The 21,931-nt window shown below is 41.9% G+C and overlaps 1 protein-coding gene across 1 annotated transcript in view; it reads right to left on the reverse strand.

The window, feature by feature from the left end:
- Acoxl (acyl-CoA oxidase like) overlaps window positions 1-21,931 on the reverse strand; it is a gene marked incomplete at its 5' end in the record, with an annotated part of 295,914 nt that overhangs the window by 254,272 nt on the left and 19,711 nt on the right. The window contains 1 exon segment of the mRNA XM_042695356.1: window positions 15,017-15,149. Within this exon segment, the coding sequence (XP_042551290.1) occupies window positions 15,017-15,149 (133 nt within the window).

The raw sequence follows: 21,931 nt of genomic DNA on the forward strand, positions 1-21,931 counted from the left end.
ACCTGCTGAAGGTTCCATCTTCTACACACTGGAGCTGCAGTGTATCCACACACACTGAACATCTAGAGCCAGGCTGCTATGGATGACAACATGAGCCACTCCCTTTCTTGCTCTTGGACCTTGTTAGAACAAAGGTATGTGTGGCTGTCTCGTCACAGAGCTGGATGCAGCTCACAGGTATCTACTGAGGGTCTCCTGCATACTTGGTGCTATGGAGTTCTCCAACTGATAACTACTGGAAAAGAAGGTGAACAGTTCACACCTAGAACTGGAACACATAAGATACCACAAGAGCTCTCTGTGTGAAAGGGAGCTACAAGTATCGAAGGTTCCTGGGGATATAGCACTCACTTAGACAGAACCATTGGATGAGAGAGGAAGAGTTAAAGCCAGGAGCTAATGGTTCATGCCTGTAACCCTAGTTATGAAGCAGGCTTCAATCTGAGGATCTCAGTTCAAAGTCAGCTCAGGCATATCCGAACTCCAATTAACACCAAAAACAAAACAAAACAAAACAAAACAACCCTAAGTAGAGCTGTGGCTCAAGCAGTAGAGTGCTAAATTCAAGCAGAAAGATCATGGACAGAGGCCAGGCTCTGGGTTTAGGTCCCAATATCCTCTCTCTCTCTCTCTCTCTCTCTCTCTCTCTCTCTCTCTCTCTCTCTCTCTCTCTCTCTCTCTCTCTCTCTCTCTCTTTCTCACACATACGCGCACACACAGGCACACGCACACACACACACATACACACACAAAGAACAAGGAGAAGGAGAAGAACAAGAAGAAGAAGAAAAAGAAGAAGGAGGAGGAGGAAGAGCAGGAGGAGGAGGAAGAGGAGGAGAAGGAGAAGAAAAAGGGAGGAGGAGGAGGAGTAAAGGAGGAAGTGGAGGAGGAGGGGGAGTGGGAGGAGGAGGTGGAGAAGGATGGGGGAGGGAGAAGGATGGGGGAAGGAAGAGGAAAAGGGGGAAGAGGAAGAAGAGGGAGGAGGAGGAGAAGGGGGAGGAAGGGGGAGCAGTTAGGCAGAGAGACCAACCTATGTAGAGCCCGGAGGAGATATAGTAAGGTCTATCTGATAAGGGGCTGCAGCAGGGTCTGTGTTACTGTGTTGGGATAGAATTTCTTTTAGCCCAGCACTTCAAAAGTGGAGAGTCAGAGCTGTCCTCTGAAGTTTTAATCTTATTACACAGCCATCTTTAGAAAAGAGACCGTCCCTGGACCTGTGCGTCATCCTCCCAGAATAGCACTGCAGTCACACCACCAATGTCGTGAGGCCCCAGAGGCTCGCTCCTCAGCCGTCCACAAGGGTAGCCAAGGACCCCATGTGCACTGCAGGAAATGAGAAATAACATCCTCTCTGCCTCTTCACCTGCCTTCCCACACTGACAATACCCTGAGGTGGGCAAGTCTCAAAATTACAAAGCAAATGTCAGGGTATACATGGAAGAGATGGAAAACATTAGCTTTGTCTTTTTAAAGATTCAGATTAGACAAGAGGGGTTTTTTTTCCTTGTTAACAAACAAACCAAGAAGAGGATTCAGATCAGGATTTGATACATTTAAAATACCAACCAAATAAGAGCTGAGACATAATGATAAAGAGCTTGCCTAGTATGCATGTGGACCTGGGTTCAATCCCTCGCACTAAAGAATAAATAAACATAAGTAAATAAAATGCCACCAAATTATTCACACCCAATTCCCACAGCACTATGATCTAGACTGATTAATTCTCCACCAAAGAACCCTCTTCCTTACTCTAATTTATCCCTCCATCTGTCTTCCATCTCTCTGCTTGCTCTTTGTAACTGCTCCCTGTCCAGAAGGGACAATTTTTAATTTTTTTAAATTATCTTTAAGTAGTGTACAGAGGGGTTTCAACTCAACATGTGAGTTTACGAGCATAATGCATCTTGACCAATGTACCCCCTTTCATCATTCTCCCCCATTTCTCCCAAACCCACCCATCCCCTCCATTTTCCTAGTTACATTTTCTCATGTATATTCATTGAATTTTGTGACAGAGGAGCTGGTTGTAACCCAGAAGACCTGGGTTCTGTTCTCAAGTAGTTGGCATTTCCACTGGTGAGCCATAGAGTCCGGCGCCATAGGCAAGACCTCCTTACCCTGAGTTGCTGAACGGCAAATAAAGATCATTCCCCAGAAGCCCTCAGAGCCCACACTCAGGGCCAGTCTTGTAGGCAGGGAGCTCCGGTTCCTCATCTTACCTCCTCCTCCAAGCACTTTCTCTTCAAACTCAGGTCAAGCCCAGTCCAAGGGGATTTCCCCCAATGCAATATTTCCTGGCCCCAAACCATAAAATAATCCTTCAAAAAGCCACACCTCATAAAGTATGGAGAAGAAGGATGTGTATTTTTCACTAGGGACATAGGAGCACATCTATTTTGAATACAAGCAATATTCCTTCTGCCTGTGAACCCTATCTACACATCACCCTTCTTACTGATACAAGCAAGACTGGAGGAAGGGACTGAGTGTCTGTTGACAGAAGGACTGCAGACACCATCATCTAGCCTTAGACACCTTTGCACTGCTGGATAGGGTGCTATCCTCATAGGAAGAGCCTTCCCTGAATCTAGCCCTCAATACTTGCTCCCTACAGAACAAAACCGAAGGCAGAGCACATTTATAAGAGCCCAGGTCTTGTTCACCATCTCATTGATGAGATAAATCTCCAGAGCTCTGTGGTAGAATAGGTAAAGAGTAGAGAAGGGCCAGTTGTGTATTTAAGGAAATATCTCCACTTATGACAGTAAAAGAGGTATCCTCCTTCCTAACTCCATGGACAAAGTGAAGTCACAGGGTTACCAAAACCCGGACCTGCTGTCATCCTTGGTCCTGCACATTCAGTGGACGCCAGCATCTCTCTATTCTGGTCTCTACACAGGTATCTTCTTTTCCTCTATTTCCACACCCACTGTGTATGGTGTCTGGCATGGTTACGATAGGACCAACTGCTAGCTCTTTGTGCACTCCATCCTTTACTCAACTGTTAGGACGAAGAGTGTAAAGATGCACATGCCCTACCACATATGAGCTTCCTTTGCAAGCTCCCTATAGCTCAGGAACACTTGTCTCTGGTGACCTTGTTGGCCTGTTCACTCAGTCAGTTTATTCCACCGTATCCTCTGAAGTAGATCATGGAAATTTGGGCTAGGCTAAGTGTTCTGTTCACCCACAATTGGACCATGCTGGCTCATTGGTCACATATTCCCTTCTGCACAGAATGTTCTACCATTACGTTGTCTGGCTTTTAAAACTCACATTTTGGAGGCCTCATCTCAAATGGCCTCTCTCTGATCCTCCATGATAGCACCTACCAGTTGACGATAATTGCTGGTTTCCAGTTTCTCACCAGCTCCCTCCATTGTCAAACCCAACTGACAGTAGAAAAGAGATCATTTGGGGAGCAAAACTCTGAACTATTTCTCATCAAAAGATAATTGAGTAATTGCAACAAAATAAGAACATAATACTATAGAAAAGGAATAGACAAGAAAAAGAGCTCTTAAAAAAAATTTGAGCAAACAAAACCACAGTCAGGAAAATGTTCAAAATATTAGGCAACTCTGTAGGAAAATATGAGGGGGGGGGGGAACATGAAAGATCATTGAGCTAAGAAGTCTTACCTCCAAATAATCAGCAAAAGAACTACTAAAAGGAAGTTTAGAATGTAAAAGAGATCAAAGGTTTTTTTGTTTTGATTTTGGTTTGGAGGGTTTCTGTTTTGTTTTGTTTTATTCCTTGGACTTGAATTCAGTGTTGCTTGCTTGGTACATTGGCACTCTACCATTAAACCCTGCCTCTAGCCTCTCTTCTTGATGAGTACTTTAGAGATAGGGTCTCGTGAGGTTGTTTTCACACACTGGCCTCAAACTGCAATTCTTTCACTCTCACCCTCCCAGGTGGCTTGGATTGAAGGCATGAGCCACAGCACTCAGCTAAGAAATATAAACTTTGAAATTGAAAAGATCTGTCTAGTGCCAAGCAAGATAAATGAAAAACTAGACTTGGGTATATTATTGAGAAATTCCTGTCACCTAAGCCAGTTTGTAGAGAGAAAGTACAAGTATGGAGTGCCCAGGACTTTCCATAAAAAAACATCTTTAATGTTGAGGGTATATTATTTTCAACTTACAAGTCTTAGCTAAACTATCAGTAAAACATAAGGACAAAATACAGACATTCAAGGAGTCCAAATATGGCCATACACATACCCAGAAGATACACATTACAACAAAACCATAAGAAAGCCAGCTAAAAAGATAATAAAGATTAAACAGACACACACAAACTAGCACAGAAAAAAATTACTGATGGAAATACTTCCTACCTGTATGTGAAAACGGAATAATGGAACCCATTAAAATTGTTTAAAAGGGATATCAAGGAGGATAAAAAAGAGTCATGCAGGGATGCTGAAATAAGGATACAGGTTGACCCATTGTAACAATGAGATGTATGACACTATGTTGAAAACGAACTTTACAACTTAGTGGGGAGGTGGAGGGAGGAATTGGGGAGTGGTTAGGGAAGGGATGGTAGGGGAAAAACAACAGAGGGGGGTAACAATGATGGATAAGAAATGTACTCGTTACCTTACTCATGCAACTGTAACCCCTCTGTACAGTATCTTTACAATAAAAAATATATTTAAAAAAGAAAAAAAAAAGAGTCATGCAGGGGATGAATTTGATTAAAGTATAGTATATGCCTATGTGGAAAAATTACAATGAAACTCCCTTGTACAATTAATATACACTAATAAGAAAAGAAAAACATTTAAGACATGACTGCAGTTCATCAGTCTTAAAAACAATTGATCAAAACTAAGAAATTGGTGGGCACTGCTAAATCTTCGAGGAAAATAATGGATGGATTCCATACAGTAAGTAAAATGAGGCAAAAGCTAGAAGACAATATTGCTATGGTGTTAAAATGAGGATTTGGGGGAGAGGGGGCAGGAAACTGGAAACTCCAGGAAAAGAACCAAAAAACCTTATAAAAATACAATTATCAAGCAAGCAAAACATGACCCAAATCAGAGTGATTTATAGAAGGTTAAAAAAAAAATGATTAAAAGGCTTGCAATTGCAGTACAAGCCTGTAATCCTAGCTACTCAAGAGGCTGAGATTTGAGTAGTGAGATCCCAGTTAGAAGTCAGCCTAGACAGGGAATTCCATGAGACTCTTATCTTTAACTGCCAAAAATCCACAAGTGGAACTGTGGTAGAGAGCCTTAAGTGGTAGAGAGCCTTGAGCTAAAAAGGTAAGGGACAGTAAGCTGGCCTAAAGGTTCAAACCCCAACACTGACACACAAAAATTTAAAATTAGGACATACAAATACTCTTCTAATCATTAGTTTGCTCTTCTTAGACCTAGACAAACTAAACTTTTTGGCTTATTAAGTTTCATTGTAGTAGGCTGAGATTTTCAAAATCAGTGGATTGAGTGGATTGCATAGATTGAGTGGATTGAGGAGTGGATTGAGTGAATTGAGTAGATTGAGAGGATTATGGATTGATTGGATTGAGCAGATTTCGTGAATCCAATGCATTGAGTGGATTGAGCTGATTTGTGGATTGAGAGGGTTGAGTGGATTGAGTGGATTGAGAGGATTGAGTGGATTGAGCAGATTTCGTGGAACGAGTGGATTGAGCGGATTGTGTGGATTGAGTAGATTGAGTTGATTGTGTGCATTGAGTGGACTAAGTGGATTGAATGGATTGACAAGATTGCGTGGATTGAGTGGATTGATCGGATTAAGTTCAAAAACCATCCCTCTGGACACACTCCACAAATGTTCATCCGAAAATGCCTTTCCCCCCATAAAAGAACATCAGTGGGGAGGCTGGACTAACTCTCCTCCCCCATTTTCTACTCTCAGAGTACTGAGGCTCAGGACCACCATGATAGCTAGCAAAATCAGCTGTGGCAATAAAAGAATAAATCAAACTGCTGGGCATGGTATTCATGCCTGTCACCCTAGCCATGAGGAAGGTGGAGGCAGGAAGACAGCAATACAGGGCAGCCCAGTACTAACGTGAGACCCTGTCTCAAGAACAAAATACAAACAGAAGCATCGGTGGTATGTGATAGCTGTGCTTGCCTAGCATGTTTGAAACCAGGACCTGGGTTCAATCCCTAATAGAGAAAAACATATTTAAAAATAAATAAATCAGAGGGTTGGGACTTTAGCTCAGTGGAAGAATGCTTGCCTAGCAAGTGCAAAGCCCTCAGTTCAGTGCTCAGCACCAAAATATAAATAAACAAACAAATAATTCAGGTGCCAGGCCTCAGCAGGGAAGAAGGCCTGGATTCTGCCCCAGTCACTAACCATTGGACATATGCCAAATCCCAGATTGAGTGGAATCTCCTTGTTTTGAAATGTGGACACCAAATTAATCTTTTGTTTTATTTAACAAAAGCAAGAATGACAGTGTAGCAAAGTGGCCCAAGGAGCTGTCAGGGATGGGGCTTAGGCAGGACCCTCAAAAACCCTCCCTGGAGCAGAAAGCAGGTCTTGATGCTGGACCCCAGCATGAATGCCAGCTCTGCTACACTCTGGCAAGCTGCTATACCTCTCTATACCTCCAGCATGAGAATCTTGGAAACACTTATTTCACAGCATTGCTAAGATGATTAAATGGGTGATTGTAGGTAAATGGCTGCAAACATGATCCCTACCATTGAGGAAGCTCTCAGTTCAAATGAGTTACTTTGTGTGTACGTGTGTGTGTATGTGTGTGGGGGGGGAGGGGGGTCCTGGGACTTGAATTCAGGGCCTGAGCTCTGTCCCTGATATTTTATGCTCAAAGTTAGCACTCTATCACTTAAGCCACAGCTTCACTTTGGGCTTTTGTAGTAATTCTGACTGGCTTCAAACTGTGATCTCAGATCTCAGCCTCCTGAGTAGCTAGGATTATAGGTGTGAGCCAGTGGTGCCTGGCTCAAAGGAGTTAGCCTATGTGGCTTATCTCTGGAATTTCTTCCTCTATGAATCTAGGGGAAGATAGGACAATGGTTTAAAGCAATGAAAGGTGACTTTCAGGAGGGCTTGTTCTACAAGGAAGGACACCAGACCAGCACCAATCATCTATAGCTACCTTCCAGATGGCACAAACAGTGCTCCTAGAAGGGGCAGGTGACAGGCTCCCATGGAGTGATAAAGCTTCTCACAGTCACAAGCCAGAGCACCCATTCTATCTATCCCAGGTGAACTGGCTGCTAGAGCCAAGGAAGGACGGCTCCCTCATCAACAGGACCCCAGGCTCAGAGCACTTGAAAGCAGTCCCCACTAGTGGCAGCAGTGTCACAACCTTGCTCACAGCTGCCACAGCTGTACCCAGGTCTCAGGAGGCTGGGGTTCCCAAAGGCCTGTTTCGCCTGCGATGATTCAGTTAAAGGTTGCCCCATTCACAAGCATCTAACGTTCCTGGGCCACATCAAACAAGGAAGAATGCCCAAGGACTTTCCTCTCCTTCAGCACAGAAAAAGTCCCACCTGCTGTGTGTTCTCAGGCCACCCACCTGTGACTGTGACCTGGATATGCCACGCTCGGGGGATGGGCTGGACACCAACCTTGGACGCTCTGCCAGAGACCCAGAGGCTATACTTGGAGATGTGTCTACAAAGACACGCAAGCCAGGCACCAGTGACTTATTCCCATAATCCTGGCTACCTAGGGAGCTGAGACCCGAGGAAAGTCCCTGTCTTATCACTAATGCACCTCAAAAAAAAAAAAACCAAAAAGACCAGAAGTAGTGCTATGGCTCAAGTAGTAAAGCACCAGGCTTGAGCAGAAAAAAAAACTAAGGGACAGCATCCTAACCCCTGAGTTCAAGCTCTAGGTCCCATACACACAAAAAATAAGACATACAAAGAAATTGGAGATGCAACTCCAGGGTAAAGTATGTGCACTGAATGTCGAAGGTTCTGGGTTCAATCCCTAGTTTGGTGAGGTGACTGATCCTTGATTTTATTTATGTATTATTCATTCATTCACTTGTTTATGTATTTTTAGGCTAAACATAGTACCTCAAGCTGCTAGGCAAGCAGCCATACCACCCAATTCTTCCATGTATATTTTTCAGGTGAGGGCTTGTTAACTTTGCCTGGACTGGCCTTGAATCTTCCTGATTCTACCTCCTATGGTTCTGGTATTACAGGCATGCACTACCATACTTGCCTTAGACTCTGATCGCTGAGGTCCCTCTTAAGTCTCACAACTCTCCCTTTAGGACACAGTATCCTTACACCTTCACTTTCCCTCCTGTGGTGTGATCTTGAAGGCTTATTCTCAGGATGTTGTAGTTCACAGTTAACTTGGAACACTGGGAGTCTCTGCAGGGCACACACCTGTGCTAGGTCATATCTGTCACCTGGTAGCACCAGCCTCAGGGCTAAGAGGAAAGAAGGTATTTAGCACATGTCCACAGAAGTGAAGTTCAACAGGGAAATTCCTTCAAATATCTATTTCTGCTACCTATACCACATGCTTCTCATCTCTGAGTGCACTTGTCTCTAGCTCTCTGGCCTTTGGATGTATCCTTCAAAACACACATTCTTTTTTTTTTTTTTTTAATTTTATTTTATTTTATTTGAGAACATACTGTACAGAGGGGTTACAATTACATGGGCAGGATAATGCATACATTTCTTACCAAGCATTGCAGCCTCCTCCTTTGTTTACCCTTCACCTCCCTTCCCAGCCTCCCCCCTCCCCCCACCCAATCATACCCCCCCTACCCCCCCCACCGACATTGTAAAGCTGGTTTTGACATGACATTTTGTACTTCTCATTGTTGCAACAGGTCCACCTGAATCCTTAAACGACTTGTTTGTCCCCGTCTCCTCCACATGTTATACTGACATCAAATATAGTGAAAGCGGGGGTTACACTGTGGGGGAGGGACATACAAAGCAACAAAGAAATAATCTTATAAATGCATTAGAACACATGCATGAAAGAAACAAAAACATTAAAATACATATTTGAGGGTTCGTTTTCCTAACATCACATTCTCTGACTTTTTCCGCTTGACTCATACCTATACTGGATATTGCAAATAAGGGAAACCATGGGACCTATGTTTCTTTGGGCCTGGCTTACTTCACTTAATATAATTTTTTCCAAGCCTTTCCATTTCCTAACAAATGGGGAAATGTCATTCTTTCTGATGGAGGCATAGAATTCCATTGAAAACACACATTCTTAAATGTCAGTTGTTAAAGATGAAAACAACTGCTGGGTGCCAGTAACTCACACCTGTAATCCTAGCTACTCAGGAAGCTGAGATCTTAGGATCACAGTTCAAAGTCAGCCTGGGCAGGAAAGTCCATGAGACTCTTATCTCCAATAAAAACCACTAGAAAACCAGAAGTGACACTGTGGCTCAAGCTGTAGAGCGCTCGCCTTGAACTGAAGAACGCAGGGACAGCACCCAAGCCCAGAGTTCAAGCCCCACAACTGACCAAAAAAAAAAGATGTAAACAACTGTCATACAAATATCACAACAGTATTTAACCATTTTCATACCCACCCAAATATCTCAAACATCTGGGGGAAACGGAGGCATTTATGAGTCAATTTATGCACTGAAGAGTCATCAAAGTAATCCTACATCTCATTTATAGTCTTGGTCTTGAGCCTGAAAATTGCTCAGCTGATGTACCCTTGTTATTATCTTGATCACTTTAAAAAAAAAAGCACTTGTACTCATTATCCAACTTACAAAAAGGTAACTCCCATGTACAACATTACTAATAACTATAAAATTATATTTTAAAAATAAAAACAACAGTTGTACTTAATTAAACCAAAAATGAAAAATAAAAACTGATGACAAACAGCAAAATCCTAGCTTCTTCTTACACTTATGCCAAAACAAAACAACAACAAAAAATACGTAAATGTCAAAGAAACAGTCTATAAGTTATTTGCTGCCCTCTGGTGGTCAGTTCTGGGACATTTCCATATCTGGGGACAGGAAACCATATTTCACACATGGCCCCTTTGAGGTTCATCCAGTCTTTGGCTTTCCCAGCAACTGAGCAGATCCTGATGCTCTGCTCCCCACTTCTGTGACTGTGTGTGAGCAGGGTAGGAGAGGGGTGTGGGATGCTGGAGAAAGAAAGGCACCAGCCTGAGGAGAACAAGATGAGCAATGTGATACTGCTTCATCAAAGCACACATAACACTTTGGAAAAAAGACACAACTAATGAGGGAGGAGCCAGTGCTTTTGACTCACCGACACTGTTCTTCAAAAACATGACTGAGGACTGGCCTTGCTACACATTGACAAAGGAACAGACTTAGCCTCACTCCTCACCTGGGCTTTGAGAAGCCACTGCCCTGGGATGAGCATGTCACATGCCCTCTTTGCCACAGCCTGATGTGACTTTACATATTCTGACCCCCTCCAGGCTTCCAGCAGCTCTACCTTAGAGACCCGTGACTTCCAAGCTCATCCAGAGGCAAGATGCAAGCTCAGAGAGGCGAGGCCCAGGGTCTACACTCTTAATGGCTGCACTGTGGCATTTGAGACAAGCACAACATGCCAACTGTTTATGTGCATGTCAATTCCCCTCAACTCATCTCAACTGATAACTTTATACTGGGCTGGGTCCTGGAATGAGAAAAGGAGGTGGCGCGAACTGGCTCCTACCAACTGCAAAATGCCCTGCTTCATGAGTACCCTGTTGGAAGGCCTCACTGGCCAACATCTCACTGGTCACTAGTTTGCTATTAATACATTAGTCTGTCTCAGCAAGTGGTGAGACAACAGAAGTATAGTTCCCTCAGTTTCTAAACTCTGGAAATCCAAGTTCAAGGTGGCATCCTGGCTTACCAACTTCTGCTCTCTCCATCTGTCCTCACATGGCCTTTCCTCTATGCACATGAGGACAAGCAGAGAGCTCTGATGTCACCTCTTCTTAGCTGGCCACCAATCTTATCAAATTCTGACTCTAGCCCTATGATCTCATGTCATCTTAATCATCTCTTTATACACAAAATCTCTGAATAGTCACATGGCCATGTGTTACTGACTGAACTGTGATGCCTGCATGTGACTGCTGTGGCTCTAAGCTCTATAAATGCTGCAAGGGAGGCAGCAGGGTTTAGGAAGTGATGATAGAGGGGGTGCATGCGGGCTGGCACCTTTCTCAGGAAGTCATAGATGCAAGAAAACTGAAATTTACATAAGAATTAGCCATGCACAATATAGAAGTAAGCATCCTAGATGTCACAGCATCATCCAAAAGACACACACACACACACACACACACACACCATGAAGAAAAGCATGGTACAGGGAGCCATTGAAATGAGAATAAGGGGTCAATGAGGCAATTTGGCCCTTGATCTTCAGGGTACTGACAGGTCACAGAGGGTGACAAGGTGGATGAGATGATGTCCTTTTCTGCTGTGCACCAGGGTTCTCAAGGTGCACATGCCAACTACAACATTGGCAGCACCTGGAGATCATTTGAAGTGAGACAATGGTGGGAGGCAACCCGGTCTCTAAAAGTCTCCCTTAGGGAGACCACTTATGAGTTAGGACCAGCGTGCTTTTTTTGTACGTTTTTTTATTGTAAAAATACTGTACAGAGGAGTTACAGTTACATGAACAAGGTAATGAGTACATTTCCTATCAAGCATTGTTGCCTCCTCCTTTGTTTTTCCCCTACCATCCCTTCCCTCCTGCCTCCACAATTACCCCCACTCCCCCAGCCAAAGTTGTAAAGTTTGTTTTCAACAGTCTCATTGTTACAATGGAGAAGACCAGCTTCTTTTGTGCTAAAATAGTTTCCCTCTGTACAGAGTCAAAACAAAGGGATGGGCTGGCTCTTACAGATACTTCTCACTTCCTATACCTCCACCTCCTCACTCACAGAGGTGTCCCCAGCTTCCTTTCTCCCCGGGGAAAGTCTTCTCAGCCCCTCTACATTGGCTGTAGAGTTCTCAGCACTTCTGCCCCTCTCCCCACATCCTCACCAAACATCCTTTTCCTTCTCGTCTTGCGAAGCATTTACTTTGGCACGGCATTTTGGATACGAAAATAGAGGATGGCTATTGCAGAAAATCTTTGAGAGAAAATCTGAAAGTACTGAGGAATGCCATGGAAATGAGAGATAATCATGAAAAATAAGACATCTGGGCAGAGTTTAAAAGGACCAGGCATGCGTGGCCTTGAGTGAATGTCACTGCACAGAGCTGGGGTGACAGTTTCCTAATACATCAAGAAAGCACATAGGAGAGAAGGATCCATTTTTCCACTCATCAACAAGATCAGAAGAAGCAAGAAGTCATTGGTTTCAACCGGGAAAACCTATGTCAAGTGTCTGAGCCATAGGAGAAGAGGAGCTGCCAAGAAACTGCTGAGATCATACTTGCCAGAGACCCTCACAATGAAGTAACAGTCACTGGGTTTCTGGCTGGCAGTGTAACACAGTGCATGGACCAAGCAGGGTCTGATCTCTGCTAGGTTCTGTGCAGGGTCCCCATCTTCCTTGGAATGTAATGTCCCCCAAAGATGTATATATTGAAAGCTTTGTTTCCAGCCCACAGTGCTAATGAAAGGCATGGAACCTCTGGGAGGCAGGGTCTAATGGGAGAAATTGGGTCACTGGGGATATACCTTTGAGGGAAGAGTAGGGCCACATCTCTTTCCTGTCTCTCCATTCCCCTGCTGCTATGAAATGAGCATTTCCTACATCACATGTTCCCTGCAATGATGCACTACTTCACCCCAGGGCCAACTGACTCCTAACTGAAGCTTCTGAAGTGGTGAGTCAAAATAAACCTTCTCTTTTGTTCTGGTGATCACTCCAGGTATTTTGTTACAGAAATAGAAAGCTGACTAACTTTCTGGAAACTCCATTCCTTGATAAGGTCTAGATATACAGAGCAAATACCAATTCCAGGTTAGTGTGGTTTGATTGAGATACTCAGGAATCTGAGATTCCATGCATCTCTCCAAAACATTTCAGATCTCTTTCCTGGAGGCCAGGATTCTAAGCAGTGAATAAGGAAGCTAATTTATTCCTTGCCTACAGTCAGCTTCTATCTTCCTAGTAACAGCAGCTATCACAGTAACAACCACTATCTCATTGACAGCTCTGAGCTAGGCACCTTCTGCTCTGTGCCAGTGCTACACATACCACCCTCCACTCATGTCTCACCTTCAACATTCCACTCCATATGTAAAAGATGGAGAAACCGAGGCCTAACGAAGACTGACTTGTCCATGGCCCCACTGCAGTCACATATGAGATTGAAATTCAAGCTCAAGGTTCTGATTTCAGAATCCACGATCATGATCATGCCTCTGTGTTGCTAGGAACAAAGTATTCCAGACAGATGCCTATCAAGGAATTGATCCAAATGTAGCCCCCAAGTCTCTCAGGGTCAGCAGATGCTGGCCCCTGGCTAATACTCAACAAAATGGAGGAAAACCATTGGAGAATCACCCATGTGTCTCCTCTCCTGGGGCCATCGCCCCCACACTACACCAGATATGATGGTACTTAAAACAAAGTCTCTCCTGGAAGACCCGGGCCCCGTCCATATTGCCTCTACCTGATCTCCCACAGCTTCACACGGACCTCAGAAAACTATCAGGGCTGCTTGCAGGGGTAGACATCTTCATACCATCATCCACTCCACCCCCTTCAGGGGTGCAGTTTCTCAGAAGCCTTTGCTGCCTCTAATCAGCATGTCTACTATGCCCAACAATTGTCACAAGGGATAAAATTGTTTGAAGATCACTGTGATTAGGAGATATTGAGCAGATGGCACAGATACTGCTGTGATAGCTTTAGACAACCCTAGGCTGGCTTTCCATCTCTTCCTTTTAATGCATTTCTGGATCCTCTGGCTTCTCTCCTTCTGCCCCTTTCTGGGGTCCTGAAGATGGCTGAGACAGGTTCAATCACAGCTGTGAAGAAACTATTTTCTGTGGTATATGGATACTGCCTGCTCTACGGTTCTACCAGCAGGTTCTTCTGGGGCTCCTATTCATCAGAAGCTTCCACTGTGAGACCAGATAAGGGCACCAGTGGCCTACATCTATAATCCTAGCTACTCAGGAGGCTGAGATTTGAGGATCCCAGTTTGAAGCCAGCCCAGGCAGATTAGAGTCTATGAGATTCTTATCTACAATTGACCACCAGAAAACCAGAAGTGGTGCTGTGGCTCAATATAGTGGAGTGCTGGTCTTGAGTGAAAAAAGCTCAGGGACAGCAGCTAGGACCTGAGTTCAAGCCCCATGACTGACAGAAATCAAAAAAGAAAATAAAAAAAGAAAAAGAGAGAGACTACCTGAGCCACTCCAGAGGAGGGAGCTGAGAGTTAAACATCCATCTTGCCCCATTGCAAAAGCCACCACAAAACAAGCAGGGGAATGGGGCCATGGGCGGGTGTAAGGTGGCTAGGTTCAAAGCCACCAGGGTCCCTGTGCCTGTGAAGCACAGCAGACCTAGCAGAAATGAGTGACAAAGAATTTCTATGCCATTCAGACTTCTGCAGGCTGATAGCAACCTTGAAGTCAGGTGGCTGAAATGTATTCCTGCTTGATGGAAAAGCTGTACTCAAGCCCCAAGTAGGTATTCTTGGGGTGTCTATATTTTTTCACCTTTATGAATCTCAGTGGAGGTTAAAGCAGGCTTTTTCTTATAGACCAGAGGACCCAGGGAGAAAAATAACACTCTCCAGGAGACCTGCTTGTCCTAAGCCAGCCAATCTCCTTGGATCATCTTTTGTGGCTCTGTTACCACAATGGGCAGGTTCCACTCACTGTGACTAGCAAAAGCCATCTGAGATGCAACTGGATGGCATACTATTGCAAAAAAAAAGGTCTTGTGTATAAGGTCAGCTGTCACAACCTAGCAGGGAACTACCCCTGGCCACATTGTGCCAACTCAGCTTCTGACATTGCTACCCATTCCAAGAATATGAAGTGAATAAATGGTAAAGTGAATAAAATCAGAGTCATTACCTTCATACTGCCCATAGCTTGGAAGGCCACCGCTAATCTTGAAGAGGTCAGTGCTGCCAGCATCACATTGAATCTCGCATACTTGTTCTTAATAGACAAATAGTACTGTCCATCTGGAGTCACAGAACCAAACCTATGGGAAAGTGGGGTAGCAGAGAAATGGAGAAAATGAGGTGCCATTTAACCACAGAAACACATGGCATAAGCATAAATAAATAGCAGCAAAAACAAGTGCATAGATTTCTGCATCCTTGAAACTTCTCCATGCATGCCTCCCCAGGAGATGCTGAGAAAGGCCTGACTCATGGGAGGCAAGAACAGGTTTTCCGCTAACAACAACCTGCAGCTCATCAGATGAGACAGAGAAGCATGAGGACTGCCACCATCAAACTAATACCAGAGTCTGAGTGTGCAAACCACACACTTTCTCACTTAAAAAAAAAAAAGATATAATCACATCCCACAAAACTTCACCATTTAATATATTTGGTTTTGTAGGCTTTGACATATTCACAAGTTTATACAACCATTGCTATAACCCAATTCCAAAGCATTTCATCACTCCACAAGGAAACTCCATAGCATTAGAAGTTCCCTGTGCCCTCCACCTCTCCATGCGCACACGCGCGTGCGCGCACACACACACACACACACACACACACACCACACACACACACACACCACAAACTGCACGTTGATCTGACTCCTGATGTTCTATCTTTATGGATTGGCCTATCTCAATGTGATCTGTCTGACTTCTTTCACTTAGTATTTTGTTTCCAAGATTCATCATACTGCAAAAATTTTATCTAATTACTTCATTTACTAGAAATACCAGAGTTTTTATCCATTTAACAGTTGATGGACATTGGAGTTGTTTTCCCTTTTCAGACACTATAAACAATTATGCTGTGAACATTTGAATCCAAGATTGTGTATGGACATATTTTTCAAATATTTTTATTGTAAAGATACTGTCCAGAGGGGTTATAGTTACATGAGTAAGGTAATGAGTACATTTCCTATCGAGCACTATTAGTCCTCCTTTGTTTTTGCCCTATTATCCCTTCCCTCCCCACCTCCCCGACTCCTCCTTCCCCAGCCCCGAAGTTGTAAAGTTCATTTTCAACAGTGTCTTGTATGTCTCATTGTTACAATGTGTCAACCTGTATCCTTCTTTCAGCATTTTGTATGGACATATTTTCAATCATCTGTGAACAATATTTTTATATATACCAGAGTAGGACTGTGGGGTCACCTGATAAACTTGTGTGTGTGCGTGTGTGAGTGTGTGTGTGTGTGTGTGTGTGTGTGTGTTGGTCCTGGGATTTGAACTCAGATGTAATAATTCTTTTATATTCTGGATATTCTACCCTATGATATATTTGGTTTACTTTTATGATGTATTTGATTTACAAATAAAGTCTACTTAGACTTTATAGTGTACTTTGATGCATCAAATGTTTTTAAATTTTTTATTAAGTCCAGTTATTTGTTTATAGTTGTGTTTGTGGTGCCACATTTAATAAGTCATTGCCTAAATCAAAATCACAAACAATTTACACCTAATGGTCTTTTCTAAAAGTTATTTCAGTTTCTATATTTAAGCATATAATCATTTTAAGTTAAATTTTTATATGAGATAGGGATCTAACTTCGTGCTATATTTATTAATGGATGTCTAGTTGTCCCAGCATCATTTATTGAAGACTATTATTTTTTTACTAAATTTCTTTGGCACTCTAGATTAATTAGTAATGACCATAAATGCAAAGATCTGTCTCTAAACACTTTATTCCATAATCTAAATATCTATCCTATGCAACTATTACATGATCTGTAACTTTGTAGTAAGTTTTTTAATACATTTTTATTGTAAAAATAGTGTACAGAGGGGTTACAGTTACATGAGTAAGGTAATGAGTGCATTTCCTATCAAGCATTGTTACCTCCTCCTTTGTTTTTCCCCTCCCATTCCTTCCCTCCCTACCTTCCCAATACCTCCCTTCCCCGCAAACAAGTTGTAAAATTCATTTTCAACATAGTGTCTTGTACATCTCATTGTTACAATGAGTCAACCTGTATCCCTATTTAAGCATTTTGGTTTTTCCCCTCCCCTCCCCAAATTAGAAAAGTGTACATACAAGATGCAGGGCACTGGAATCAAATACAGTGAAAACAGAGGTTATACCATGGGGGAAGAACATACAGGAGAAACAAAAAAATCACATAGTACATTGTAAGTACGTTAAAAACAATAGCAAGAAAGAAAAAACCACTTGTGTCCCTATCTTGGGGTTCATTTCGCTTAACATCATCTTATATGGTCATATGTACATAGCTTTTGACCTTTTCTGCTTGTCCTAGACATATACTAGTTATTGCAAATAAGGGAACCCATGGGACCTATGTTTCTTTGGGCTTGGCTTACTTCACTTAATATAATTTTTTCCAAGTTTTTCATTTCCTAACAAATGGGGCGGTGTCATGCTTTCTGATGGAGGCATAGAATTCTATTATATGTGTGTGTGTGTGTGTGTGTGTGTGTGTGTGTGTGTGTGTGTGTGTGTGTGTGTGTGTGTGTGTATACCACATTTTCTTGATCCATTAATCTACTGAGCTGCATCTGGGTTGATTCTATATCTTAGCTATGGTGAATAATGCTGTGATAAATATAGATGTGCTGGTAACTTTAGTATACCCTTGTTTATGATCATTAGGGTAAATGCCAAAGAGTGTGATTGCTGGGTCATAGGGGAGCTCTATGTGAAGTCTTTTGAGGAACCTCCATAATGCTTTCCAAAGTGGTTGAACAAGCTTACATTCCCACCAACAATGCATTTAGTAAGTTTTAAAATCATGGTTTTTTTTGTTGTTGTTTGTTTTTTGTCAGTCATGGGGCTTGAACTCTGGGCTTGGGCACTGTCCCTGAGCTCTTCAGCTCAAGGTAAGCATTCTACCAGTTGAGCCACAGTGCCACTTTCATAAATTATAAGTATTTTCAAATTACAAGTGGACACTCTCTACTTTGTTCCTTATTAAGATTATTTGGGTTATTAAGGATTTCTCACAATTCCATATGAATACAGAAATATTGATATATTAATTTCTGCAAAAAAGCTGAGATTTTGATAAGGATTTATATTATTTCATATATCTATATATAGAATCTATATTATTATATATCTATATATAGAATCTATCTATCTATCTTCTATATATATATATATATACATTTATTCATCTATTTATTGGCCTGTTCTGTGAGCAGGCATGTGTGTGTGTGTGTGTGTGTGTGTGTGTGTGTGTGTGCGCGCGCATGCTGGTCCTGGGTTTGAACATAGGGCCTAGGCACTGTCCTTAAACTTTAGCACTCAAGGTTATTACTCTCTATCACTTGAGCCACAGCTCCATTCCAGCTTTTTTTTTTTTTTTTTTGGTGCTAAATTGGAGATAAGAAACTCCCAGTTTTCCTGATCAAATTGGCTTCAAACCATGATCCTTAGCTCTCAGTCTTCTGAGTAATTAGGATTACAGACACGAGCCACCAGCACCTGACCTTGACCCACTTTTTTATAAATGATGAATGAAGACCCCAAAGGTGGGGTTCCGCCTTCAAACCTCAAAATCTCTGCTTTCACTGCTATTCTGTATTGACTTCTTTTGTGTAGGAGGAGCTTAAATAGAAATGAAATTATATTAAAAAATCAGAAATTGTTTATCAAAGAAAGATTTTTATATACCATCATATCTTTTACAAACAACATAGAATTCTTCTTCCCTATTAAATGTAACTTCTTAATCTCAAGTGCATTGGGTAAATAGCATTGGTCTAGCCTCTGCCAGAGGACTAACCAAGCCACTAAGACCTTATCAGGAGCATAGAATGTGAGCAGCTCCATCTGTAGTTTACCAACTCTCTTCCCCATTCCCTAGAATAGGACACTGTCAAGTGTCTGGGAAATGTAACCTCTCAGGAGGACTGAAAATCCGCTAATCTGCTTTTATAGACACTGGTAGTTCTTTAGGGAATAGGGTGGGGAGGATCACCAAGATAATTGAAAAGATGCTTTTGTTGTTTCTGTTCTATTTCCTGCCAATATATATGAGAAAGAAACAAACACAATTTGCTCCATTCTAAGTCAGTTTCCTGTACAATTATCTTAAACTTTTCACATTACTATCAAATTTTATCTGTTGACAAAAAATTTCAAACAACATAAAAGGGGAGAATTTTTTTAATTTTTGTTTTTATTTTTTGTGAACATACTGTACAGAGGTTACAATTACATGGGCAAGATAATGAGTACATTTCTTATCAAGCATTGCAGCCTCTTCCTTTTTTTTCCCTTCACATCTCTTCCCAGCCTCCCCCCCGCCCCCCACCCAATCCCCCCCACCCCCCCACCCCCGCACCAAAGTTGTGAAGTTCGTTTTCAGCATGACAACTTGTACTTCTCATTGTTGCAACGGGTCCACCTGTATCCTTAAATGACTTGTTTTACCCATCTCTTCCACAAATTATACCGACATCAAATATAGTGAAAGCAGGGGTTATACTGTAGGAGAGGGACATACAAAGCAACAAAGAAATAATCTTATAAATGCTTTAGAAACAAATGCATGAAAGAAAAAACATTTAAATACATATCTAAGGGTTCATTTTCCTAACATCACATTATCTGACCTTTTCTGCTTGACTCATACATATACTAGATATTGCAAATAAGGGAAACCATGGGACCTATGCTTCTTTGGGCTTGGCTTACTTCACTTAATATAATTTTTTTCCAAGCCTTTCCATTTCCTAACAAATGGGGAAATGTCATTCTTTCTGATGGAGGCATAGAATTCCATTGTGTATATATTGTGTACATTTTCTTGATCCATTCATCTACTGAGGGGCATCTGGGTTGGTTCCATATCTTAGCTATGGTAAATAATGCTGCAATAAACATAGTTGTGCTGGTAGCTTTAGTGTGGTCTTGTTTGTAAACATTTGGGTAAATGCCCAAAAGTAGGATTGCTGGGTCATAGGGGAGCTCTATGTGAAGTCTTTTGAGGAACTTCCATACTGCTTTCCAAAGTGGTTGAACAAGTTTATACTCCCACCAACAATGAAGTAAGGTTCCCTTCTGTCCACATCCCCTCCAGCATCTGTTGTTAGAGTTCTTGATTATAGCCATTCTAACTGGGGTGAGGTGGAATCTCAATGTTGTTTTGATTTGCATTTCTTTTATGGTAGGGAGGTTGAGCATTTCTTCATGTGTCTATTGGCCATCCTTCTTTCTTCTTCAGAGAAGTTTCTCTTCAAGTCTTTAGCCCACTTATTTATTGGGCAGTTGTTTCTTTGAGGATTTGTTGTTGGGGGATTTAATTTTTTGACTTCCAAGTATATTTTAGATATGAGACCCTTGTCCGTTGTATGGCTAGTGAAGATCTTCTCCCAATCTGGGGGCTTTCTATTGATCTTGCTAGCTATGTCCTTTGCCATGCAGAAGCTCTGCAACTTCATGCAATCCCATTTGTCCAACCTTTCTTTGATTTGTTGTGTTTCCAGGTGTCTATTAAGAAAATTTCGGCCTGAGCCAAGGAAACCTAGGCTTTCTCCTATTCCATCCTGTAATGTTTTCAGAGTGTCTGCTTTGACTCCGAGGTTTTTGATCCATTTGGAGTTGATTCTGGTGCAGGGTGATATATAAGGATCGAGCTTTAGTTTTCTACAAGTAGTTAACCAATTTTGCCAGCACCATTTACTGAAGAGGCTGTCTTTCTTCCATTCTATTATTTTAGCTCCCTTATTGAAGATTAGTTGGCTATAGGTCTGTAGGTTCATTTCTGGGTTTTCAATTCTATTCCATTGGTCCTGAGGTCTGTTCTTATGCCAATACCACGCTGTTTTGATTACTATGGCTTTATAGTAGAGTTTGAAATTTGGTATTGATATTCCTCCAGCAGTGTTCTTTCCGCTGAGGAGAGTTTTTGCTATTCGGGGTCTTTTATTGTTCCATATGAATTTTTGGATTGCCTCTTCTATTTCCTTGAAGAATGAGGTTGGAATTTTGATAGGTATTGCATTGAATTTGTAGATAGCCTTGGGAAGTATTGCCATTTTCACGATGTTAATCTTTCCAATCCAGGAGCATGGGAGGTTTTGCCATTTTCTAAGTTCTGTTTTGATTTCCTTTTTCAAGATTTTAAAGTTTTCATCATAGAGGTCCTTCACTTCTTTGGTTAAGTTAATTCCTAGGTATTTTATTTTTTGTGAGGCTATTACAAATGGAGTTACTTTCCTAATTTCAGCCATACTTTTCTCATTGTTGGCATACAGAAAAGCCATTGATTTTGGGGGGTTAATTTTATACCCTGCTACTTTGCCAAAATTTTGAATCAGCTTGAGTAATTTGGGAATGGAGTCTATGGGATTCTTTAAATACAAGATCATGTCATCTGCAAAAAGGGAGAGTTTTATTTCTTCTTTCCCTATTTGGATCCCCTTTATGTTTGCATCTTGTCTTATTGCTGTAGTTAGGCATTCTAATACTAGATTGAAGAGAAGTGGAGAGAGTGGACATCCTTGTCTTGTTCCTGAGTTAAGAGGAAATGGCTTTAGTTTTTCACCATTAAGTATAATGCTGGCTGTAGGTTTGTCATATACAGCCTTTATTGTATTGAGGAATGTTCCATGGATTCCTAATTTTTCCAAAACCTTCATCATAAAGGGTGTTGAATCTTGTCGAATGCTTTTGCTGCATCTATTGAGATAACCATGTGGTTCTTATCCTTGCTCCTGTTGATGTGATGAATAATATTAATTGATTTGCGTATATTGAACCAGCTTTGCATCCCTGAAATGAATCCTGTTTGATCGTGGTGTATGATTTTTTGGATGAATTGTTGAATTCGATTGGCCAA

Source organism: Dipodomys spectabilis, unplaced genomic scaffold, assembly GCF_019054845.1.
Source record: "Dipodomys spectabilis isolate Male_0828 unplaced genomic scaffold, ASM1905484v1 ptg000187l, whole genome shotgun sequence".
Classification (NCBI taxonomy): domain Eukaryota; kingdom Metazoa; phylum Chordata; class Mammalia; order Rodentia; family Heteromyidae; genus Dipodomys; species Dipodomys spectabilis.